The 25,938-nt window shown below is 45.0% G+C and overlaps 1 protein-coding gene across 3 annotated transcripts in view; it reads left to right on the top strand.

Moving 5' to 3' along the window:
* pidd1 (p53-induced death domain protein 1) overlaps window positions 1-25,439 on the top strand; it is a 45,294-nt gene extending 19,855 nt beyond the window's left edge. The window contains exons 12-17 of one of the 3 annotated variants that reach the window (XR_006839191.1): window positions 575-698; window positions 771-886; window positions 5,791-5,898; window positions 11,158-11,363; window positions 21,833-22,629; window positions 22,708-25,439. Coding sequence is in view for 2 of the 3 variants with exons in the window: in XM_046352190.1 (XP_046208146.1) it covers window positions 575-698; window positions 771-886; window positions 5,791-5,898; window positions 11,158-11,363; window positions 21,833-22,121 (843 nt within the window). In the remaining variant the exon portion in view is untranslated. Of the gene's footprint in view, window positions 1-574; window positions 699-770; window positions 887-5,790; window positions 5,899-11,157; window positions 11,364-21,832 lie in introns of all 3 variants that reach the window. The other 2 variants (XM_046352190.1, XM_046352189.1) reach the window with 2 other exon arrangements.
* The last annotated feature ends 499 nt before the right edge of the window (window positions 25,440-25,938 follow it).

The following is a 25,938-nucleotide window of genomic DNA, read 5'->3' as shown; positions in this document are numbered from 1 at the left end:
TCACATGCATAGTACATCAGACTTTCCACTGCAAGTTTTAGAAGTGCAGGAATGTTAGAAGACCCACCGTGTGTTGATGTCATAATGTGTGTAGATGTCATAATGTGTGTAGATGTCATAATGTGTGTTAGATGTCATAATGTAGATGTCATAATGTGTGTAGATGTCATTTCCAGATGTCATAATTTTAGATGTCATAATGTGCATAATGGAGATGTCATAATGTGTGTAGATGTCATAATGTGTGTAGATGTCATAATGTGTGTAGATGTCATAATGTGTGTAGATGTCATAATGTGTGTTGATGTCATAATGTGTGTTGATGTCATAATGTGTGTTGATGTCATAATGTGTGTTGATGTCATAATGTGTGTTGATGTCATAATGTGTGTTGATGTCATAATGTGTGTAGATGTCATAATGTGTGTAGATGTCATAATGTGTGTTGATGTCATAATGTGTGTTGATGTCATAATGTGTGTTGATGTCATAATGTGTGTAGATGTCATAATGTGTGTAGATGTCATAATGTGTACAGTAAATATCTGATGTGCCCTATGACAATGTTTAACAGGTGGACAACAGAGTACAGTCTCTGTCAGAGCAGTACGATGGCCCACAACCCTCAGACCTCTGTGACCTGTTGGAGGGAGAGCAGTTCTTCGCTGGCTTCGAGAGGGGCCTAGACGTCAGCGCAGGTACATTTGGGAAATGATACAATTTGAACGACATCTTCCCGGTGAAACACTACTACGTCCTCTCTCTTTCAGATAGACCAGACTGTGCGGAAGGGAGACTGTCGTTTGTGTTCTACTCTCGGTTGAAGAATCTCAAAGAGGTGTACGTCTGTCCAACACAGAAGCAGGAGGGGTCAATCAGGGGCCAGGTGAGAGACTAGTGACCCCTGACAGAGAGAGGGTGTACAGTACATAGACATTTTTATTAACTATGGTACATTATTCATAAAGAGCTTTATTAGTTAAGGGATAAACACCAACATTTTGTACATTACCTTGGAAAATAATGGAGGACGCAGTTCATTAGTTCCAGGATAATGTACAGAACAGGAGGTGTTTATCCCGCTCACACCACAGTTGCCAAAGTAAACAATACTCAAGCACACGTTTGCAGATATAAATAACACGTTTTCATTGGTGGAAATGACACGTTTTCATTGGTGGAAATGACACGTTTTCATTGGTGGAAATGACACGTTTTCATTGGTGGAAATGACACGTTTTCATTGGTGGAAATGACACGTTTTTATTGGTGGAAATGACACGTTTTCATTGGTGGAAATGACACGTTTTTATTGGTGGAAATGACACGTTTTCATTGGTGGAAATGACACGGAAATGACACGTTTTCTTTGGTATTTTCAGTTTAATAAGTCAATTCCTACTTTTTCATCCTCCCACCAAGCCTGATTGTTAGTTCTATTGGTGAGGCTGACTAATCCATTGTAGAGGCCTGTCTGAGTGGACTAATCCATTGTAGAGGCCTGTCTGAGTGGACTAATCCATTGTAGAGGCCTGTCTGAGTGGACTAATCCATTGTAGAGGCCTGTCTGAGTGGACTAATCCATTATAGAGGCCTGTCTGAGTGGACTAATCCATTGTAGAGGCCTGTCTGAGTGGACTAATCCATTGGGAAGGCCTGTCTGAGTGGACTAATCCATTGTAGAGGCCTGTCTGAGTAGACTAATTCATTATAGAGGCCTGTCTGAGTGGACTAATCCATTGGGAAGGCCTGTCTGAGTGGACTAATCCATTGGGAAGGCCTGTCTGAGTGGACTAATCCACTGGGAAGGCCTGTCTGAGTGGACTAATCCATTATAGAGGCCTGTCTGAGTGGACTAATCCATTGGGAAGGCCTGTCTGAGTGGACTAATCCATTGTAGAGGCCTGTCTGAGTGGACTAATCCATTGTGGAGGCCTGTCTGAGTGGACTAATCCATTGTGGAGGCCTGTCTGAGTGGACTAATCCATTGGGAAGGCCTGTCTGAGTGGACTAATCCATTGGGAAGGCCTGTCTGAGTGGACTAATCCACTGGGAAGGCCTGTCTGAGTGGACTAATCCATTATAGAGGCCTGTCTGAGTGGACTAATCCATAAGGCCTGTCCTAATCCACTGGGAAGGCCTGTCTGAGTGGACTAATCCATTGTAGAGGCCTGTCTGAGTGACTAATTCATTATAGAGGCCTGTCTGAGTGGACTAATTCATTATAGAGGCCTGTCTGAGTGGACTAATTCATTATAGAGGCCTGTCTGAGTGGACTAATTCATTATAGAGGCCTGTCTGAGTGGACTAATTCATTGGGAAGGCCTGTCTGAGTGGACTAATCCATTATAGAGGCCTGTCTGAGTGGACTAATTCATTATAGAGGCCTGTCTGAGTGGACTAATTCATTGTAGAGGCCTGTCTGAGTGGACTAATTCATTATAGAGGCCTGTCTTGAGTGGACTAATCCATTGTGGAGGCCTGTCTGAGTGGACTAATCCATTGTAGAGGCCTGTCTTGAGTGGACTAATCCATTGTAGAGGCCTGTCTGAGTGGACTAATTCATTGTAGAGGCCTGTCTGAGTGGACTAATTCATTGGGAAGGCCTGTCTGAGTGGACTAATTCATTGTGGAGGCCTGTCTGAGTGGACTAATCCACTGGGAACGCCTGTCTGAGGGACTAAATGTAGGCCTGTGTAATGAACTTCGTCTGTTGTTTGAAGAGAGTCAGACCGAAATGCAGCATGTTGGTTACTCATGACTTTTAATGAAGATAATGCAGTACATGAAATAACTGAATAAGAAAACAACAAACGAGTGAAACTAATTACAGCCTATCTGGTGACTAACACAGAGACAGGTACAATCACCCACGAAATACAACGTGCATTCAGGCTGCCTAAATACGGTTCCCAATCCGAGACAACGAGAATCAGCTGACTCCAATTAGGAATCGCCTCAGGCAGCCAAGCCTAACTAGACACACCCCTACTAATACACACTCCCAATTAATACAAACCCCAATACGAAATACAACATATAAACCCATGTCACACCCTGGCCTACCCAAACATATAACAAAAACACAAGATACAATGACCAAGGCGTGACAGCCTGCTACATTATACATATAGGCTAATAAATGTAGTTCTACTACATTATAAATGTAGGCCTGTACATGTAGGTCTACTACATTATAAATGTAGGCCTGTAAATGTAGTCCTACTACATTATAAATGTAGGCCTGTAAATGTAGGTCTACTACATTATAAATGTAGGCCTGTACATGTAGTCCTACTACATTATAAATGTAGGCCTGTAAATGTAAGTCTAATACATTATAAATGTAGGCCTACTACATTATAAATGTAGTCCTACTACATTATAAATGTAGGCCTATAAATGTAGTCCTACTACATTATAAATGTCGGCCTATAAATGTAGGCCCGTAAATTTAGGCCTGTAAATTTAGGTATATTAATGTAAACTACTACATTATAAATGTAGGCCTAAAAATGTAGTCCTACTAGATTATAAATGTCGGCCTATAAATGTAGGCTTGTATATGTAGTCCTATAAATGTAGTCCTATAGATGTATGCCTAGAAATGTAGGCCTATAAATGTAGGCTTATAAATGTAGGCTTATATATGTAGTCCTATAAATGTAGTCCTATAAATGTATGCCTAGAAATGTAGTCCTATAAATGTAGGCTTATATATGTAGTCCTATATATGTAGGCCAATATATGTATGCTAATACAGTGGGGCAAAAAAGTATTTAGTCAGCCACCAATTGTGCAAGTTCTCCCACTTAAAAAGATGAGAGAGGCCTGTAATTTTTCATTTCAAATATTTTATTTATTTGTATTTATTTTGCCAGGTAAGTTGACTGAGAACACGTTCTCATTTACAGCAAAGACCTGGGGAATAGTTACAGGAGAGATGAAAGAGCCAATTGTAAGCTGGGGATGATTAATTTAGCCAGGACATCAGGGTTAACACCCCTACTCTTACGATAAGTGCCATGGGATCTTTAGAGACCATAGACAGTCAGGACACCCGTTTAACATCCTATCTGAAAGACAGCACCCTACACAGGGCAATGTCCCCAATCACTGCCCTGGGGTATTGGGATGTTCTTTTCACCAGAGGAAAAAGTGCCTCCTACTGGCCCTCCAACACCACTTCCAGCAGCATCTGGTCTCCCATCCTGGGACCAACTAGGACCAACCCTGCTTAGCTTCAGAAGCAAGCCAGCAGCATCTGGTCTCCCATCCTGGGACCAACTAGGACCAACCCTGCTTAGCTTCAGAAGCAAGTCAGCAGCATCTGGTCTCCCATCCTGGGACCAACTAGGACCAACCCTGCTTAGCTTCAGAAGCAAGCCAGCAGCATCTGGTCTCCCATCCTGGGACCAACTAGGACCAACCCTGCTTAGCTTCAGAAGCAAGTCAGCAGCATCTGGTCTCCCATCCTGGGACCAACTAGGACCAACCCTGCTTAGCTTCAGAAGCAAGTCAGCAGCATCTGGTCTCCCATCCTGGGACCAACTAGGACCAACCCTGCTTAGCTTCAGAAGCAAGTCAGCAGCATCTGGTCTCCCATCCTGGGACCAACTAGGACCAACCCTGCTTAGCTTCAGAAGCAAGCCAGCAGCATCTGGTCTCCCATCCTGGGACCAACTAGGACCAACCCTGCTTAGCTTCAGAAGCAAGCCAGCAGCATCTGGTCTCCCATCCTGGGACCAACTAGGACCAACCCTGCTTAGCTTCAGAAGCAAGCCAGCAGCATCTGGTCTCCCATCCTGGGACCAACTAGGACCAACCCTGCTTAGCTTCAGAAGCAAGCCAGCAGCATCTGGTCTCCCATCCTGGGACCAACTAGGACCAACCCTGCTTAGCTTCAGAAGCAAGCCAGCAGCATCTGGTCTCCCATCCTGGGACCAACTAGGACCAACCCTGCTTAGCTTCAGAAGCAAGCCAGCAGCATCTGGTCTCCCATCCTGGGACCAACTAGGACCAACCCTGCTTAGCTTCAGAAGCAAGCCAGCAGCATCTGGTCTCCCATCCTGGGACCAACTAGGACCAACCCTGCTTAGCTTCAGAAGCAAGCCAGCAGCATCTGGTCTCCCATCCTGGGACCAACTAGGACCAACCCTGCTTAGCTTCAGAAGCAAGCCAGCAGCATCTGGTCTCCCATCCTGGGACCGACTATGACCAACCCTGCTTAGCTTCAGAAGAAGTCAGCAGTGGGATGTGGGATGCTATGCTGCTGGCAAAGATGATGGAACAAAAACAAAAGAATTGAAAACCTATGTTATTTTTCTTTGTATGATCTTTTACCAGATCTAATGTGTTATATTCTCCTACATTCCTTTCACATTTCCACAAAACTTCAAAGTGTTTCCTTTCAAGTGGTATCACGACTATGCAAGCTCTTGCTTCAGGTCCTGAGCTACAGGCAGTTAGATTTGGTCCTTTTAGGCCAACAAAAAGGGTCCGATCCTTAAGAGGATAAAAAACCTATGTTTTATTATTTGGGGCGGCAGGGTAGCCTAGTGGTTGGAGCGTTGGGCCAGTAACCAAAAGCTTGCTAGAGCTTGGCCCGAGCTGACAAGGTAAAAATGTGTCGTTCTGCCCCTGAACAAGGCAGTTAACCCACTGTTCCCTGGTAGGCCAGCATTGTAAATAAGAATTTGTTCTTTAACTGACTTGCCTAGTTAAATAAAGGTTAAACAAATCAAATATAATTGAAAGACTATTCTATCTGAAGTTCTCTCTCCTCTCCAGGTGTCTTTCTATCGAGGGGAGGTTCCCAGTGACATACCACAGGAAGTGGCCAGGAAAAGGAAAGGACACGACAGCCAATGGCTGGCCACCTTACCACTCAGACTTCCTGTAAGTGAGAACAGAGCATGAGCGCAGTCAGAGACACCCTTCTCTAGTGCTGTACAGATGTAGGCTCATAATTTGAGCCAGTTTCCTACAGCAGGAAAATAATTCCTGTAGCAACAGGAAATGTGAATTATTAAGTGGGTTATAATTAATGAAGAACAAGAAGGCCCGCACATTCTTTAAGCTCCCAGTTCACCGCGTTATTGACTACGTACTGTTCTTTATAATCCCAGCACCTATGTTTTTAATGATGTGTGTGTATAACCACAAACTTTTCTATAGATTATAATTAATGGCCATTTTTGTAGGGATTGATAAGGAAAATCAAGTCTGAAATTTCAAAGTTAGAAATCACAAATCTTCAGAAGCCTTTTTAAACCTCAAATACACTACACATTTAAAAATGTCCTGAATTGCAGAAAAGTTCTCCTGCAACAGGGTGATCAAATTAAGATCCTACATCTGTATAGCCAACTTCTATGTTTGGCCTGGCATGACAATGACCCTAGGAGTTGGCTATTCAGCACGAACAGATATGAGATCACACAAACTGCTTGTGAAGTCTTTATTTTCCAAAGCATCAGGACAAGCATCAGGACTCTCATGAACATCTGCTAACCATGTGTATGTGACCGATAACATTTGATTTTGATTTGACATGTCAGATGTTTGAGGACCCACTACCCAGTACCACTATCCTTTGTATATATTGGATCTTCTTACCATTTCTCTCCTCCTCTTCACTCTGGCTGGGATTCAAACCAACACATCTGTGCTAAGCAATAGACTTTTAAAGGTAATGTCCCTGATTTTCAATAGACTTTTAAAGGTAATGTCCCTGATATTCAATAGACTTTTAAAGGTAATGTCCCTGATTTTCAATAGACTTTTAAAGGTAATGTCCCTGATATTCAATAGACTTTTAAAGGTAATGTCCCTGATATTCAATAGACTTTTAAAGGTAATGTCCCTGAATAGACTTTTAAAGAATGTCCCTTTCAATAGGCTTTTAAAGGTAATGTCCCTGATTTTCAATTTTAGAATGTCTTTTCAATAGACTTTTAAAGTAATGTCCCTGATATTCAATAGACTTTTAAAGGTAATGTCCCTGATTTTCAATAGACTTTTAAAGGTAATGTCCCTCACGACATTCAATAGACTTTTAAAGGTAATGTCCCTGACATTCAATAGACTTTTAAAGGTAATGTCCCTCACGTTCAATAGACTTTTAAAGGTAATGTCCCTCACGTTCAATAGACTTTTAAAGGTAATGTCCCTCGCGTTCAATAGACTTTTAAAGGTAATGTCCCTGATATTCATGGGGATGAAGACGGCTGTTGATATTTTGACTCTGGGAGCGTTGGCTCAATCACAAATCACCTAAATCAACATAAATGATAAGAAGTCAATCGCAGTACACAGGTTGTTTTGTCTGCGTTCGTTTGAATCCTGACCTCTCTTTCTCTACATTTACTGTTCTGTGTTAGGTTTATTTTACAAAGACAACGCACATTAATCAATATTTTCTGTAAAATATAGTTTTACAAAGCATATTCCTCTTTTATGTTGAGGATGTTTAAACATTCTATTGAAACTCGCAGACTCCCAGAGTCTTTATCACCGTAATGTTAAAGATAAAGATGAAACCGATCCATCCTCCTATTGCCCTCCTCGGATGCGATCTCAAGGTGTTTACTAAAATACTCTGCAAACAGACTAAATAAATGCATTTCGACAATAATTCATCGTGAAAAAACTGGTTTCATCCCAGGCAGATTCTCATTGTTAGAGTGTTGGACTAGTAACCGGAAGGTTGAAAGTTCAAACCCCCGAGCTGACAAGGTACAAATCTGTCGTTCTGCCCCTGAACAGGCAGTTAACCCACTGTTCCTAGGCCGTTATTGAAAATAAGAATTTGTTCTTAACTGACTTGCCTAGTAAAATAAAGGTAAAATAAAATAACATTTTCCAATCGTCAGGCGACTGACCAATGAATATCATGTGTCAAAGATTCAAAAGTTGCCATTGTTTGACCAAGTGGAATGGAACTACATTATGACAGTAGTCATTTAGTTTTGTTAGTTTGTTATTTGTTATTTAATTTAGTTTAGTTTTGGGTTGAAATACTATACTGAAAAAAAAAAATATATATATATACACAACATGCAAAAATTTCAATGATTTTACCAAGTTTATAGTTCATATAAAGAAATCAGTCAATTGAAATAAATAAATTAGGCCCTAATCTATGGACTGGGCAGGGGCGTAGCCATGGGTGGCCCACCGACTTGAGCCAGGCCCAGCCAATGAAAATACCTTTTTCGCCAGACAAAAATACTCCTCTGTTTTGTCAGCTCCCCTGGTGACTGATCTTAGACAATCCTGCACATGAAAAAAACAGATATGGAGGTCCTGGGCTAGCGTGGTTACACGTGGTCTGCGGCTGTGAGAACGGTTGATGGACTGCCAAATTCCCTAAAACAACGTTGGATGCGGCTTATGGTAGAGAAATGTACATTAAATTATCTGGCAACAGCTCTGGTGGACATTCCTGCAGTCAGCATGCCAATTGCACGCTCCCTCAAAACTTGAGACATCTGTGGCATTGTGTTGTGTGACAAAACTGCACATTTTAGTGTAAATTGTGTAATTATCATGTTTATTCAGCTTCTTGATATGCAAACCTGTCAGGTGGATGGATTATCTTGACTAACAGGGATGTAAACACATTTGTGCACAACATTTGAGAGAAATAAGATTTTTGTGTGTATGGAACATTTCTGGGATCTTTTATTTCAGCTCATGAAACATGGGACCAACACTTTACATGTTGCGTTTTATATTTTTGTTCAGTTGTATATGCGTTCCCGACAGCTTCAGTTCTCATTTCAATAAATCACCCCCGTTTCCACTTCAACGTTCCTGTCGCCAGGGGTGCCCCTTGAGTCCTTTGCTATTTGGAAGCCCTACCTAGCTGTTAGTATCAGGAGCCATGTTTTCATTGCTCCACTGAACATGGTCCCTCTATATGCGGATGGCGTCATTTTGTTTCTTTCACGAAGAGTCACTCCCACCGCTGTTGTAGCTTAGCGAATCATTTGGAGCTTCTCTTGGTACACCATAATCTGGGATAAAAGTGATTTCATGCCTCTTAAAGGAACCTTAAACCCAGACTTAAAATAATATACAGTGCCTTGCGAAAATATTCGGGCCCCTTGAACTTTGCGACCTTTTGCCACATTTCAGGTTTCCAACATAAAGATATAAAACTGTATTTGTTTGTGAAGAATCAACAACAAGTGGGACACAATCATTAAGTGGAACGACATTTATTGGATATTTCAAACTTTTTTAACAAATCAAAAACTGAAAAATTGGGCGTGCAAAATTATTCAGCCCCCTTAAGTTAATACTTTGTAGCGCCACCTTTTGCTGTGATTACATCTGTAAGTCGCTTGGGGTATGTCTCTATCAGTTTTGCACATCGAGAGACTGAAATGTTTTGCAAAACAGCTCGAGCTCAGTGAGGTTGGATGGAGAGCATTTGTGAACAGCAGTTTTCAATTCTTTCCACAGATTCTCGATTGGATTCAGGTCTGGACTTTGACTTGGCCATTCTAACACCTGGATATGTTTATTTTTGAACCATTCCATTGTAGATTTTGCTTTATGTTTTGGATCATTGTCTTGTTGGAAGACAAATCTCAATCCCAGTCTCAGGTCTTTTGCAGACTCCATCAGGTTTTCTTCCAGAATGGTCCTGTATTTGGCTCCATCCATCTTCCCATCAATTTTAACCATCTTCCCTGTCCATGGTGAAGAAAAGCAGGCCCAAACCATGATGCTGCCACTACCATGTTTGACAGTGGGGATGGTGTGTTCAGGGTGATGAGCTGTGTTGCTTTTACGCCAAACATAACGTTTTGCATTGTTGCCAAAAAGTTCAATTTTGGTTTCATCTGACCAGAGCACCTTCTTCCACATGTTTGGTGTGTCTCCCAGGTGGCTTGTGGCAAACTTTAAACAACACGTTTTATGGATATCTTTAAGAAATTGCTTTCTTCTTGCCACTCTTCCATAAAGGCCAGATTTGTGCAATACACGACTGATTGTTGTCCTATGGACAGAGTCTCCCACCTCAGCTGTAGATCTCTGCAGTTCATCCAGAGTGATCATGGGCCTCTTGGCTGCATCTCTGATCAGTCTTCTCCTTGTATGAGCTGAAAGTTTAGAGGGACGGCCAGGTCTTGGTAGATTTGCAGTGGTCTGATACTTCTTCCATTTCAATATTATCGATTGCACAGTGCTCCTTGGGATGTTTAAAGCTTGGGAAATCTTTTGTATCCAAATCCGGCTTTAAACTTCTTCACAGCAGTATCTCGGACCTGCCTGGTGTGTTCCTTGTTCTTCATGATGCTCTCTGCGCTTTTAACGGACCTCTGAGACTATCACAGTGCAGGTGCATTTATACGGAGACTTGATTACACACAGGTGGACTGTATTTATCATCATTAGTCATTTAGGTCAACATTGGATCATTCAGAGATCCTCACTGAACTTCTGGAGAGAGTTTGCTGCACTGAAAGTAAAGGGGCTGAATAATTTTGCACGCCCAATTTTTCAGTTTTTGATTTGTTAAAAAAGTTTGAAATATCCAATAAATGTCGTTCCACTTCAGGATTGTGTACCACATGTTGTTGATTCTTGACAAAAAAATACAGTTTTATATCTTTATGTTTGAAGCCTGAAATGTGGCAAAAGGTCGCAAAGTTCAAGGGGGCTGAATACTTTCGCAAGGCACTGTATATATACCTTTTTAAAATCACGAGACAAAATAAAAATATTTAAGTGAATTGATTTGTAATTGGAACTACAGCATCTCGACATGATAGAAAAGTTAAACACTGAGATCTGGAGAGTGTTGCCTCTATCTGTGATAAGCTGTGTTATTAAAATGGCTACATGATCTCTTTCAGAATCTGCAGATTTTTTAACATCTTGCTTTTTTGTGTGGGGATACAAAGTACACCCACTCAGGCTATGAACTCTGATTGGATAGTAATCGTATGAGCCTCTTTCTCTACTTCCTGTCTTCACCACCCACTCAGGCTATGAACTCTGATTGGATAGTAATGGTATGAGCCTCTTCCTCTACTTCCTGTCTTCACCGCCCACTCAGGCTATGAACTCTGATTGGATAGTAATGGTATGAGTCTCTTCCTCTACTTCCTGTCTTCACTGCCCCCTCTCCCTTCCCCTCAGGGCCTAAACTCAGAGGGTGGTAGTAATGGTATGGACTGGGAGCAGCCTCAGTACCCTCCGCTGAACCTGGGCGACCCAGAAAGCGGGTACCTGACTGAGGCTAACCTGCTGGCCATCTCCCTGCAGATCGGACAGGACTGGAGGTCCATTGGCATCAACCTGGGAATCAGCTACCAGGAGCTGGACCGCATGCAGTACAAATACAGGTGGGCATGTTCATTAGGCACCAAATGTAAGAAAACTGACCGAAACAGGGAGGCATTACCTGTACTTATCCAATAAGAAACACTCATTTTGCATTAAGTACGAATACACCTGGGCATGATGGTTACTGTGATGGAGAACCAGGGTCCTGTTCATTAGGCACCAAATGTAATAACCCATTCATAGCCCATCCATAACCCATTCATAGCCCATCCATAACGCATTCATAGCCCATCCATAGCCCATCCATAACCCATTCATAACCCATTCATAACCCATTCATAACCCATTCATAACCCATTCATAACCCATTCATAACCCATTCATAGCCCATCCATAACCCATTCATAACCCATTTATAACCCTTTCATAACCCATTCATAACCCATTCATAACCCATTCATAACCCATTCATAATCCATTCATAACCCATCCATAACCCATTCATAACCCATCCATAACCCATCCATAACCCATTTATAACCCTTTCATAACCCATTCATAACCCATTTATAACCCATCCATAACCCATTCATAAGCAGTGGCTATTACATCTTTATCATGGTCATTTCCCTTTTTATCAGAAGGATTTTGAGATGAGCGGGAACAAGAGGGATGCAGATTTGCTAAATATAGTTCTTGTTTTCTGTGCCAACCCAGTGTTCTATTTCTGGATGAGAGGGGATGAAGTGATGTGCTATAGAGGGGGAACGGAGTGGTGTAGAGAAGGAACGGAGTGGTGTAGAGAGAGAAGGAACGGAGTGGTGTAGAGAGAGGGGGAACGGAGTGGTGTAGAGAGAGGAGGAACGGAGTGGTGTGTAGAGGAGGAACGGAGTGGTGTAGAGAGAGAAGGAACGGAGTGGTGTAGAGAGAGAAGGAACGGAGTGGTGTAGAGAGAGAAGGAACGGAGTGGTGTGTAGAGGAGGAACGGAGTGGTGTAGAGAGAGAAGGAACGGAGTGGTGTAGAGAGAGAAGGAACGGAGTGGTGTGTAGAGGAGGAACGGAGTGGTGTGTAGAGGAGGAACGGAGTGGTGTAGAGAGAGAAGGAACGGAGTGGTGTGTAGAGAGAAGGAACGGAGTTGTGTGTAGAGGAGGAACGGAGTGGTGTAGAGAGAGAAGGAACGGAGTGGTGTGTAGAGGAGGAACGGAGTGGTGTAGAGAGAGAAGGAACGGAGTGGTGTGTAGAGGAGGAACGGAGTGGTGTAGAGAGAGAAGGAACGGAGTGGTGTGTAGAGGGGGAACGGAGTGGTGTAGAGAGAGAAGGAACGGAGTGGTGTGTAGAGGGGGAACGGAGTGGTGTGGTGAGAGAAGGAACGGAGTGGTGTGTAGAGGGGAAACGGAGTGGTGTAGAGAGCGAAGGAACGGAGTGGTGTGTAGAGGGGAAACGGAGTGGTGTAGAGAGCGAAGGAACGGAGTGGTGTGAGAGAGAAGGAACGGAGTGGTGTGTAGAGGGGGAACGGAGTGGTGTGTAGAGGGGGAACGGAGTGGTGTGTAGAGGAGGAACGGAGTGGTGTAGAGAGAGAAGGAACGGAGTGGTGTGTAGAGGGGGAACGGAGTGGTGTGTAGAGGGGGAACGGAGTGGTGTGGAGAGGAGGAACGGAGTGGTGTAGAGAGAGAAGGAACGGAGTGGTGTGTAGAGGGGGAACGAGAGAGGGGGAACGGAGTGGTGTGTAGAGAGAAGGAACGGAGTGGTGTAGAGAGAGAAGGAACGGACTGGTGTGTAGAGGGGGAACGGAGTGGTGGGGAGAGGGGGAACGGAGTGGTGGGTAGAGAGAGAGAGATAACCGAGTGGTGTGTAGAGAGAGATAACGGAGTGGTGTAGAGAGAGAGATAACCGAGTGGTGTAGAGAGAGAGAGATAACCGAGTGGTGTATAGAGAGAGAGATAACCGAGTGGTGTATAGAGGAGGAACGGAGTGGTGTAGAGAGAGAAGGAACGGAGTGGTGTAGAGAGAGAAGGAACGGAGTTGTGTGTAGAGGAGGAACGGAGTGGTGTAGAGAGAGAAGGAACGGAGTGGTGTGTAGAGGAGGAACGGAGTGGTGTAGAGAGAGAAGGAACGGAGTGGTGTAGAGAGAGAAGGAACGGAGTTGTGTGTAGAGGAGGAACGGAGTGGTGTAGAGAGAGAAGGAACGGAGTGGTGTGTAGAGGAGGAACGGAGTGGTGTAGAGAGAGAAGGAACGGAGTGGTGTGTAGAGGAGGAACGGAGTGGTGTAGAGAGAGAAGGAACGGAGTGGTGTGTAGAGGGGGAACGGAGTGGTGTAGAGAGAGAAGGAACGGAGTGGTGTGTAGAGGGGGAACGGAGTGGTGTGGTGAGAGAAGGAACGGAGTGGTGTGTAGAGGGGAAACGGAGTGGTGTAGAGAGCGAAGGAACGGAGTGGTGTGTAGAGGGGAAACGGAGTGGTGTAGAGAGCGAAGGAACGGAGTGGTGTAGAGAGAGAAGGAACGGAGTGGTGTGTAGAGGAGGAACGGAGTGGTGTAGAGAGAGAAGGAACGGAGTGGTGTGTAGAGGAGGAACGGAGTGGTGTAGAGAGAGAAGGAACGGAGTGGTGTGTAGAGGGGGAACGGAGTGGTGTGTAGAGGGGGAACGGAGTGGTGTGTAGAGGAGGAACGGAGTGGTGTAGAGAGAGAAGGAACGGAGTGGTGTGTAGAGGAGGAACGGAGTGGTGTAGAGAGAGAAGGAACGGAGTGGTGTGTAGAGGGGGAACGGAGTGGTGTGTAGAGAGAGAAGGAACGGAGTGGTGTGTAGAGGGGGAACGGAGTGGTGTGGAGAGGGGAACGGAGTGGTGTGGAGAGGGGGAACGGAGTGGTGTGGAGAGGGGGAACGGAGTGGTGTGGAGAGGGAACGGAGTGGTGTGGAGAGGGGGAACGGAGTGGTGTGGAGAGGGAACGGAGTGGTGTGGAGAGGGGGAACGGAGTGGTGTGGAGAGGGGGGGGAACGGAGTGGTGTGTAGAGAGAGAGATAACCGAGTGGTGTGTAGAGAGAGAGAGATAACCGAGTGGTGTATAGAGAGAGAGATAACCGAGTGGTGTAGAGAGAGAGAGATAACCGAGTGGTGTGTGTAGAGAGAGAGAGAACCGAGTGGTGTGTATAGAGAGAGAGATAACCGAGTGGTGTGTATAGAGAGAGAGAGAAACCGAGTGGTGTGTATAGAGAGAGAGAGACCGAGTGGTGTGTATAGAGAGAGAGATAACCGAGTGGTGTGTATAGAGAGAGAGAGAACCGAGTGGTGTGTATAGAGAGAGAGATAACCGAGTGGTGTAGAGAGAGAGAGATAACCGAGTGGTGTGTAGAGAGAGAGAGAACCGAGTGGTGTGTAGAGAGAGAGATAACCGAGTGGTGTGTAGAGAGAGAGATAACCGAGTGGTGTGTAGAGAGAGAGATAACCGAGTGGTGTGTAGAGAGAGAGAGAGAACCGAGTGGTGTGTAGAGAGAGAGAGAGAACCGAGTGGTGTGTATAGAGAGAGAGAGAGAACCGAGTGGTGTGTATAGAGAGATAACCGAGTGGTGTGTAGAGAGAGAGATAACCGAGTGGTGTGTAGAGAGAGAGAGATAACCGAGTGGTGTGTAGAGAGAGAGAGATAACCGAGTGGTGTATAGAGAGAGAGATAACCGAGTGGTGTATAGAGAGAGAGATAGCCGAGTGGTGTATAGAGAGAGAGATAACCGAGTGGTGTGTAGAGAGAGAGACATATACATCTGAGTATCAGTGTGATCTCCTGCAGTGTTCCAGATGGCTTCGTGACGATTTACAAAAAGAGGGATTAAAACAACAACAAAAACATTCTCCCCCATTGATATTCAGTGGGCAGCATTTCTGTCAGTTTGAGGATGAAGAACATGCTAACAAACACAAAAAAGATGGCTTCAGTGCTGATGCTGCAGAAAAACACGTTATATGGTATTTTTATGAGAGACAGAGAGGGGGGAGAGAGAGAGGGGGGGGGAGGGGGAGAGAGAGAGGGGGAGAGGGGGAGAGACAGAGAGAGGGGGGAGAGAGAGGGGGGGAGAGGGGAGAGACAGAGAGGGGGGAGAGACAGGGGGAGAGACAGAGAGGGGGGAGAGAGAGAGAGGGGGAGAGACAGAGAGAGGGGGAGAAACAGAGAGAGAGACAGAGAGAGGGGGAGAGACAGGGAGAGACAGAGAGAGGGGGAGAGACAGAGAGGGGGGGAGGAGGGAAGAGACAGAGAGAGGGGGAGAGAGAGAGGGGGGAAACAGAGAGGGGAGAGAGAGGGGGAGAGACAGAGAGAGGGGGAGAGACAGAGAGAGGGGGAGGAGGGAAGAGACAGAGAGAGGGGGAGAGAGAATGTGTGACTTGAATTAAGTGTGTGTGTGTGTCTGTCTGTGTCTGCGTGAATGGAAAAAGTATTTGAAAAGGCAAGACTTCTATGTCAATGGTATCATGAGTCCTCAATTTATCTCTCTCTTCTGTGAGTCAGTCTTCAGAGCAGTATTTCTACGTGATTGATATGCGTGGAGGCAGATACCAATACAGGTGTGTTTACGCTGTAAAAAAAAAAAAAGAAGAAAAAAAGGACTTTAATTAATCTGAGCGATTTGACTCGAGCGTTTCCATTCACATTCATCCACTATTCCCTGTCAGCCCGTCAGCTCGTTTCAACACAGCTATGGGGTGAGCCCTCTACTGAACAACATTACAGTCACGCCTGACAAGGCCAATGAACACCGTGCCTCACCGGAAGCTGTCCCACTTAGTGAGTGTGTTCATGCTTCTGGACGTTGTGTTATTAAAGCTAACCAGGTAACCAGCTAACCAGGTAACCAGCTAACCAGGTAACCAGCTAACCAGGTAACCAGGTAACCAGGTTTCGTGACTTTCCTGCTGAATCTGTTATTGATTACGAAGGCTAACAAGCCTGGGTTTGGGTTCATGACCAAATTAAAAGACACTGACGCTTTGTTGTCGGATCTCGGCGGTCAGCTTGTGTGTGGGGACGGTGTCAGGAACAGTGCCTCGGCACCGTTTGACCTCTCTTCCCGGACTTGGTCGACGATCCGGTCTTATGTGGACTGCGGGATAAGGCTAAACAGAGCTGCATAGTGTGCTAGCCAGGTTAGCTGACTCCTCAAGGCCAACTAGCTAGCGGTCAGGTTAGCTGACTCGTCAAGGCCAACTAGCTAGCGGTCAGGTTAGCTGACTCGTCAAGGCCAACTAGCTAGCGGCCAGGTTAGCTGACTCGTCAAGGCCAACTAGCTAGCGGCCAGGTTAGCTGACTCGTCAAGGCCAACTAGCTAGCGGTCAGGTCAGCTGACTCCTCAAGGCCAACTAGCTAGCGGTCAGGTCAGCTGACTCCTCAAGGCCAACTAGCTAGCGGCCAGGTTAGCTGACTCCTCAAGGCCAACTAGCTAGCGGCCAGGTTAGCTGACTCCTCAAGGCCAACTAGCTAGCGGCCAGGTTAGCTGACTCCTCAAGGCCAACTAGCTAGCGGCCAGGTTAGCTGACTCGTCAATGCCAACTAGCTAGCGGCCAGGTTAGCTGACTCGTCAAGGCCAACTAGCTAGCGGTCAGGTTAGCTGACTCCTCAAGGCCAACTAGCTAGCGGCCAGGTTAGCTGACTCGTCAAGGCCAACTAGCTAGCGGTCCGGTTAGCTGACTCGTCAAGGCCAACTAGCTAGCGGTCTGCCACTGTTGATTCCTGGTCTCCCATGGTGGAATTGTTTGTGTATCTCTCTCTCGTTTAGCTACTTCCTATATCTCTCTCGTTTAGCTACTTCCTATCTCTCTCTCGTTTACCTACTTCCTATAGCTCTCTCGTTTAGCTACTTCCTATAGCTCTCTCGTTTAGCTACTTCCTACCTCTCTCTCGTTTAGCTACTTCCTACCTCTCTCTCGTTTAGCTACTTCCTACCTCTCTCTCGTTTAGCTACTTCCTACCTCTCTCTCGTTTAGCTACTTCCTACCTCTCTCTCGTTTAGCTACTTCCTACCTCTCTCTCGTTTAGCTACTTCCTACCTCTCTCTCGTTTAGCTACTTCCTACCTCTCTCTCGTTTAGCTACTTCCTACCTCTCTCTCGTTTAGCTACTTCCTACCTCTCTCTCGTTTAGCTACTTCCTACCTCTCTCTCGTTTAGCTACTTCCTACCTCTCTCTCGTTTAGCTACTTCCTACCTCTCTCTCGTTTAGCTACTTCCTACCTCTCTCTCGTTTAGCTACTTCCTACCTCTCTCTCGTTTAGCTACTTCCTACCTCTCTCTCGTTTAGCTACTTCCTACCTCTCTCTCGTTTAGCTACTTCCTACCTCTCTCTCGTTTAGCTACTTCCTACCTCTCTCTCGTTTAGCTACTTCCTACCTCTCTCTCGTTTAGCTACTTCCTACCTCTCTCTCGTTTAGCTACTTCCTACCTCTCTCTCGTTTAGCTACTTCCTACCTCTCTCTCGTTTAGCTACTTCCTACCTCTCTCTCGTTTAGCTACTTCCTACCTCTCTCTCGTTTAGCTACTTCCTACCTCTCTCTCGTTTAGCTACTTCCTACCTCTCTCTCGTTTAGCTACTTCCTACCTCTCTCTCGTTTAGCTACTTCCTACCTCTCTCTCGTTTAGCTACTTCCTACATCTCTCTCGTTTAGCCTCTCGTTTAGCTACTTCCTACCTCTCTCGTTTAGCTACTTCCTACCTCTCTCTCGTTTAGCTACTTCCTACCTCTCTCTCGTTTAGCTACTTCCTACCTCTCTCTCGTTTAGCTACTTCCTACCTCTCTCTCGTTTAGCTACTTCCTACCTCTCTCTCGTTTAGCTACTTCCTACCTCTCTCTCGTTTAGCTACTTCCTACCTCTCTCTCGTTTAGCTACTTCCTACCTCTCTCTCGTTTAGCTACTTCCTACCTCTCTCTCGTTTAGCTACTTCCTACCTCTCTCTCGTTTAGCTACTTCCTACCTCTCTCTCGTTTAGCTACTTCCTACCTCTCTCTCGTTTAGCTACTTCCTACCTCTCTCTCTTTTAGCTACTTCCTACATCTCTCTCGTTTAGCCTCTCGTTTAGCTACTTCCTACCTCTCTCGTTTAGCCTCTCGTTTAGCTACTTCCTATATCGCTCTCGTTTAGCTACTTCCTATAGCTCTCTCGTTTATCTACTTCCTATAGCTCTCTCGTTTAGCTACTTCCTACCTCTCTCTCGTTTAGCTACTTCCTACCTCTCTCTCGTTTAGCTACTTCCTACATCTCTCTCGTTTAGCTACTTCCTACATCTCTCTCGTTTAGCTACTTCCTACATCTCTCTCGTTTAGCTACTTCCTACATCTCTCTCGTTTAGCTACTTCCTACATCTCTCTCGTTTAGCTACTTCCTACATCTCTCTCGTTTAGCTACTTCCTATACCTCTCTCGTTTAGCTACTTCCTACCTCTCTCTCGTTTAGCTACTTCCTACCTCTCTCTCGTTTAGCTACTTCCTACCTCTCTCTCGTTTAGCTACTTCCTACCTCTCTCTCGTTTAGCTACTTCCTACCTCTCTCTCGTTTAGCTACTTCCTACCTCTCTCTCGTTTAGCTACTTCCTACCTCTCTCTCGTTTAGCTACTTCCTACCTCTCTCTCGTTTAGCTACTTCCTACCTCTCTCTCGTTTAGCTACTTCCTACCTCTCTCTCGTTTAGCTACTTCCTACCTCTCTCTCGTTTAGCTACTTCCTACCTCTCTCTCGTTTAGCTACTTCCTACCTCTCTCTCGTTTAGCTACTTCCTACCTCTCTCTCGTTTAGCTACTTCCTACCTCTCTCTCGTTTAGCTACTTCCTACCTCTCTCTCGTTTAGCTACTTCCTACCTCTCTCTCGTTTAGCTACTTCCTACCTCTCTCTCGTTTAGCTACTTCCTACCTCTCTCTCGTTTAGCTACTTCCTACCTCTCTCTCGTTTAGCTACTTCCTACCTCTCTCTCGTTTAGCTACTTCCTACCTCTCTCTCGTTTAGCTACTTCCTACATCTCTCTCGTTTACCTACTTCCTACATCTCTCTCGTTTAGCCTCTCGTTTAGCTACTTCCTACCTCTCTCGTTTAGCTACTTCCTATATCGCTCTCGTTTACCTACTTCCTATAGCTCTCTCGTTTAGCCTCTCGTTTAGCTACTTCCTATATCGCTCTCGTTTAGCTACTTCCTATAGCTCTCTCGTTTAGCTACTTCCTATAGCTCTCTCGTTTAGCTACTTCCTATAGCTCTCTCGTTTATCTACTTCCTATACCTCTCTCGTTTAGCTACTTCCTACCTCTCTCTCGTTTAGCTACTTCCTACCTCTCTCTCGTTTAGCTACTTCCTACATCTCTCTCGTTTAGCTACTTCCTACATCTCTCTCGTTTAGCTACTTCCTACATCTCTCTCGTTTAGCTACTTCCTACAGCTCTCTCGTTTAGCTACTTCCTACAGCTCTCTCGTTTAGCTACTTCCTATAGCTCTCTCGTTTAGCTACTTCCTATAGCTCTCTCGTTTAGCTACTTCCTATAGCTCTCTCGTTTAGCTACTTCCTATAGCTCTCTCGTTTAGCTACTTCCTATAGCTCTCTCGTTTAGCTACTTCCTATAGCTCTCTCGTTTAGCTACTTCCTATAGCTCTCTCGTTTAGCTACTTCCTATAGCTCTCTCGTTTACCTACTTCCTATAGCTCTCTCGTTTAGCTACTTCCTATATCGCTCTCGTTTAGCTACTTCCTATAGCTCTCTCGTTTAGAATACGTAGCATCCAGTCGCTTGGTTATTCTAATAGGACCGATCTGTGGTCAGAGAGATTCTCGAGACCTAAGGAAGAGGTCATCAAGGACATAAAGATCATCAAGGACAACAACCACCCGAGCCACTGCCTGTTCATCCCGCTATCATCCAGAAGGCGAGGTCAGTACAGGTGCATCAAAGCTGGGACCGAGAGACTGAAAACAGCTTCTATCTCAAGGCCATCAGACTGTTAAACAGCCATCACTAACATTGAGTGGCTGTTGCCAACATACTGACTCAAATCTCTAGCCACTTTAATAATAAAACATTGGATGTAATAAATATATCACTAGTCACTTTAAACAATGCCACTTTATATAATGTTTACTTACCCTACATTACTCATCTCATATGTATATACTGTATTCTATACCATCTACTGCATCTTGCCTATGTCGTTCGGCCATCACATATTCTTATTCGTTCCTTTACACTTGTGTGTGTATAAGGTAGTTGTTGTGAAATTGTTAGATTACTTGTTAGATATTACTGCACGGTCTTAACTAGCAGCACAAGCATTTCGCTACACTCGCATTAACATCTGCTAACCATGTGACCAATAACATCTGCTAACCATGTGACCAATAACATCTGCTAACCATGTGTATGTGACCATTTAACATCTGCTAACCATGTGTATGCGACCAATAAAATGTGATTTGATTTAGCTTTCGGGTTGTAACTGTGGTCTGCCGCGGTTCGTTTCATTTGGTGTCTACTGGGATCTGCTTTGGGGCGTTTATCTTTCATGTCCCCTGTGTTGTACCGAGTTGACCGACTGAACGGGAACGTAGAGTTGGGACTATAAAACTATAACACCTGTTTTGCCTCGCGTCGCCCTGGAATCGGTACTGAAGGAGTTCATCTGTACCTCCGGGTTTATCGCCTGCGGAAGGCGGAGCTTCTGGTGAGGCACGGTGTTCATTGGCCCTTTTTAGGCGTGATTCTGCTGTTCTTCAGAAGGGGGCGTCAACACGAGAAATCTCCATAGCTGTGTTGTACCTTATTTACCTCCTTCAGGGAACATAGTTATATTCACAACTGTACGTTTTCGTCTGTCTGTCTGTCTGTCTGTCTGTCTGTCTGTCTGTCTGTCTGTCTGTCTGTCTGTCTGTCTGTCTGTCTGTCTGTCTGTCTGTCTGTCTGTCTGTCTGTCTGTCTGTCTGTCTGTCTGTCTGTCTGTCTTTAGATTCCCTGTTGGTTACATGTAGGGTTTTCCTGTAACCAAAATGCCCTCTATTTGTAGAAGCCCTTACAGATACCTCTCTCTCTCTCTCTCTCTCTCTCTTGCTCTCTCCTTCTTTCTCTTTCCCTTTCTCTCTCTCTCCATCTCTCTCTCTCTGTCTGTCCTCTCCTCTCTCTTGCTCCATCTCTCTTGCTCCATCTCTCTCTTGCTCCATCTCTCTCTTGCTCCATCTCTCTCTTGCTCCATCTCTCTCTCTTGCTCCATCTCTCTCTCTCTCTCTTGCTCCATCTCTCTCTCTCTCTCGCTCCATCTCTCTCTCTCTCTCGCTCCATCTCTCTCTTGCTCCATCTCTCTCTTGCTCCATCTCTCTCTCTCTCTCTTGCTCCATCTCTCTCTCTCTCTCTCTCTTGCTCCATCTCTCTCTCTCTCTCTCTCTTGCTCCATCTCTCTCTCTCTCTCTCTTGCTCCATCTCTCTCTCTCTCTCTCGCTCCATCTCTCTCTCGCTCTCTCTGTCTCTCTGTCTCTCTGTCCTCTCTCTCTCTTTCTCGTCTGTCCTCTCTCCCCTCCCGCCTCCAGAGACAACCTAGGGGCCGTGGTGTTGGAGATGCTGTTCCACTGGGCCCGGGGTCAGCAGCAGGAGGGTGTTGGGTTGCGTCCCGCTGGAGGTCCAGGCCAGCAGGGTATTGGTGCAGTGCCCAGGTTGATAAATGCCATGGTGGAGAGTGGCAGGAGGGACCTGGCTGAGGAGATTAATGACATAGTGAGGCTAGGAACCCGGAAGTATAATGAGTCACTGAGGAGGGTGGGCCTAGAAGAGGAAGAGAAGAGGCCTTCAACAGACGCAGATCCCTCACCTTCACACTGAACCAACTGACAGAGGGAGTATAGAGAGTCACTGAGGAGAGTGAGGTTACAGGAAGAGACCACCTCACCTTCACACTGAACCAACTGACAGAGGGAGTATAGAGAGTCACTGAGGAGAGTGAGGTTACAGGAAGAGACCACCTCACCTTCACACTGAACCAACTGACAGAGGGAGTATAGAGTCACTGAGGAGAGTGAGGTTACAGGAAGAGACCACCTCACCTTCACACTGAACCAACTGACAGAGGGAGTATAGAGAGTCACTGAGGAGAGTGAGGTTACAGGAAGAGACCACCTCACCTTCACACTGAACCAACTGACAGAGGGAGTATAGAGTCACTGAGGAGAGTGAGGTTACAGGAAGAGACCACCTCACCTTCACACTGAACCAACTGACAGAGGGAGTATAGAGAGTCACTGAGGAGAGTGAGGTTACAGGAAGAGACCACCTCACCTTCACACTGAACCAACTGACAGAGGGAGTATAGAGAGTCACTGAGGAGAGTGAGGTTACAGGAAGAGACCACCTCACCTTCACACTGAACCAACTGACAGAGGGAGTATAGAGAGTCACTGAGGAGAGTGAGGTTACAGGAAGAGACCACCTCATCTTCACACTGAGGAGAGTGAGATTACAGGAAGAGACCACCTCATCTTCACACGGAGGAGAGTGAGATTACAGGAAGAGACCACCTCATCTTCACACTGAGGAGAGTGAGATTACAGGAAGAGACCACCTCATCTTCACACGGAGGAGAGTGAGATTACAGGAAGAGGAGATGACTGAACTCATCCCTTCATTCTGAAGCAGTAGACTGAACTCATCCCTTCATTCTGAAGCAGTAGACTGAACTCATCCCTTCATTCTGAAGCAGTAGACTGAACTCATCCCTTCATTCTGAAGCAGTAGACTGAACTCATCCCTTCATTCTGAAGCAGTAGACTGAACTCATCCCTTTATTCTGAAGCAGTAGACTGAACTCATCCCTTTATTCTGAAGCAGTAGACTGAACTCATCCCTTCATTCTGAAGCAGTAGACTGAACTCATCCCTTTATTCTGAAGCAGTAGACTGAACTCATCCCTTTATTCTGAAGCAGTAGACTGAACTCATCCCTTCATTCTGAAGCAGTAGACTGAACTCATCCCTTCTTTCTGAAGCAGTAGACTGAACTCTGGGGTTCAAACACTGGGGTTTAAAGTAACTGTTTCTATGAAATGTGATCTATAATTAATTACGATATGAGTGAAATAGTCTTCCTTCTAAATAGTCTTCTTTAAATGTGTTAAAAAGCAACTTTTCTGTGTTGTAATAGTGTGGCCGTATATGGTCTTTGAAAATATTCACGCAAGTAGACCGCTGATTGGATATAGCAAGCTTTTTTCTTTAAACTTTCTCCATTTAGATACAAGTGTGAGGTAAGGTTTTTAAAGTGTTTTGTCTCCAATTTATGCTCTGGCCACAAATACAAGTATAGGATAAGTCAACAACATTATTTGGGTTTGAGCTAACAGAATATGAACTTTTAAATGTGAGATTTTCACTGGACAGTTACTTGAAGCCCTTGGAAAGCCTCAGGCCGGACCAGCCGGATCTGCAGTGGAAAGCCTCAGGCCGGACCAGCCGGATCTGCGGTGAAAAGCCTCAGGCCGGACCGACTGGTTCTGCAGGGGAAAGCCTCAGGCCGGACCGACTGGTTCTGCAGGGGAAAGCCTCAGGCCGGACCGACTGGTTCTGCAGGGGAAAGCCTCAGGCCGGACCGACTGGTTCTGCGGTGGAAAAACCATCCACTGTAGAGACTGAGCTGAGAACCATCAGCTGTAGAGAGACATGGACAGACTGAGCTGAGAACCATCAGCTGTAGAGAGACATGGACAGACTGAGCTGAGAACCATCAGCTGTAGAGAGACATGATCAGACTGAGCTGAGAACCATCAGCTGTAGAGAGACATGGACAGACTGAGCTGAGAACCATCAGCTGTAGAGAGACATGATCAGACTGAGCTGAGAACCATCAGCTGTAGAGAGACATGATCAGACTGAGCTGAGAACCATCAACTATAGAGAGACATGGACAGACTGGACCCTGAACTATTTCAGTTGTGTGTTCCAGTCTTGCTCAGCTGCAGAGATGGTGGGCTCCACACTAGGTACAGATGGCCGTCTTACACTTGACTAACTTGGACACCCGCCGCCGTGTGTGGTGCGGTCTGGATAGTGTGTACCACAACCCAGCCGCCAGCCATTCAGCTGCTCTAATGGTGGCTGTTAGAACTGTGGCACAGAGGAGAAGGAAAACAACATATGCAGCTGACAGGGTTTGGGTCCATTTCAATTCAAGAAGCACACTGAAATTCTAATTCTCTTTTTAGGTTTTTGAATTAGGGAAATGTGGAATTTGAATTTGGTTTACTTTCTGAATTGAAATGAAATTGATCCCAACCCTGTTTGTTGGACTGGTGTCCTATTCAAATCCTAGCACCTCTTTATTGGACAATGTGTTCTTGACTTGCTGATAAAACAGACAGATGAAGGAATGGACTCGTCGCTCTTTGTGTTCTTGTCCTGTTATTTGTGGCATCATTGCTGTCAGATATACAATATACACCTGTTGAAATCACCAGAGGAGGTCTTCGTAAACCTCATGTTGCCTCTGAGCTGAATTCTGAAGTGATTCATTTGTGATGTTATGATTTGCCTAAGATGTTATGATACAGTGCACAAACTATTCATTCCCTTGTCAAACTATTCATTCCCTTGTCAAACTATTCATTCCCTTGTCAAACTGTTCATTCCCTTGTCAAACTGTTCATTCCCTTGTCAAACTATTCATTCCCTTGTCAAACTATTCATTCCCTTGTCACACTATTCATTCCCTTGTCAAACTATTCATTCCCTTGTCAAACTATTCATTCCCTTGTCAAACTATTCATTCCCTTGTCACACTATTCATTCCCTTGTCAAACTGTTCATTCCCTTGTCAAACTGTTCATTCCCTTGTCAAACTGTTCATTCCCTTGTCAAACTATTCAACCCCTTGTCAAACTATTCAACCCCTTGCTGTTTTTTCCACCTGTTTTGTTGCATTACAACCTGTAATTTAAATGGATTTGTGTTTGTTATGGACAAAATAGTCCAAATTAGTGAAATGAAAAAAAATAACTTGTTTCAAAGAATTCTAAAATATGAAAAACGAAAAAGTGGTACGTGCATATGTATGTACTGTCTGTCTGTCTGTCTGTCTGTCTGTCTGTCTGTCTGTCTGTCTGTCTGTCTGTCTGTCTGTCTGTCTGTCTGTCTGTCTGTCTGTCTGTCTGTCTGTCTGTCTGTCTGTCTGTCTGTCTGTCTGTCTGTCCTGTCTGTCTGTCTGTCTGTCTGTTTCTGTCTGTCTGTCTGTTTCTCTCTGTACTGTACAGTATGTATGTATGTATGTATGTATGTATGTATGTATGTATGTATGTATGTATGTATGTATGTATGTATGTATGTATGTATGTATGTATGTACAGTATGTACAGTGTATGTATGTATGTACAGTAGAGCATGGCGCTTGTACAGTGTGTACAGTATGTACAGTATGTATGTATGTACAGTATGTATGTACAGTATGTATGTATGTGTGTACAGTATGTACTGTATGTACAGTATGTACTGTATGTATGTACTGTATGTACAGTATGTACAGTATGTACTGTATGTATGTATGTATGTACAGTATGTATGTATGTACAGTATGTACTGTATGTACAGTATGTACTGTATGTACAGTATGTACTGTATGTACAGTATGTACTGTATGTATGTACAGTATGTACAGT

Source organism: Oncorhynchus gorbuscha, linkage group LG06 (genome assembly GCF_021184085.1).
Source record: "Oncorhynchus gorbuscha isolate QuinsamMale2020 ecotype Even-year linkage group LG06, OgorEven_v1.0, whole genome shotgun sequence".
In the NCBI taxonomy this organism is placed as follows: domain Eukaryota; kingdom Metazoa; phylum Chordata; class Actinopteri; order Salmoniformes; family Salmonidae; genus Oncorhynchus; species Oncorhynchus gorbuscha.
The sequence above is the reverse complement of the archived record's forward strand: the minus strand, read 5'-3'. Positions and strand labels throughout refer to the sequence as shown.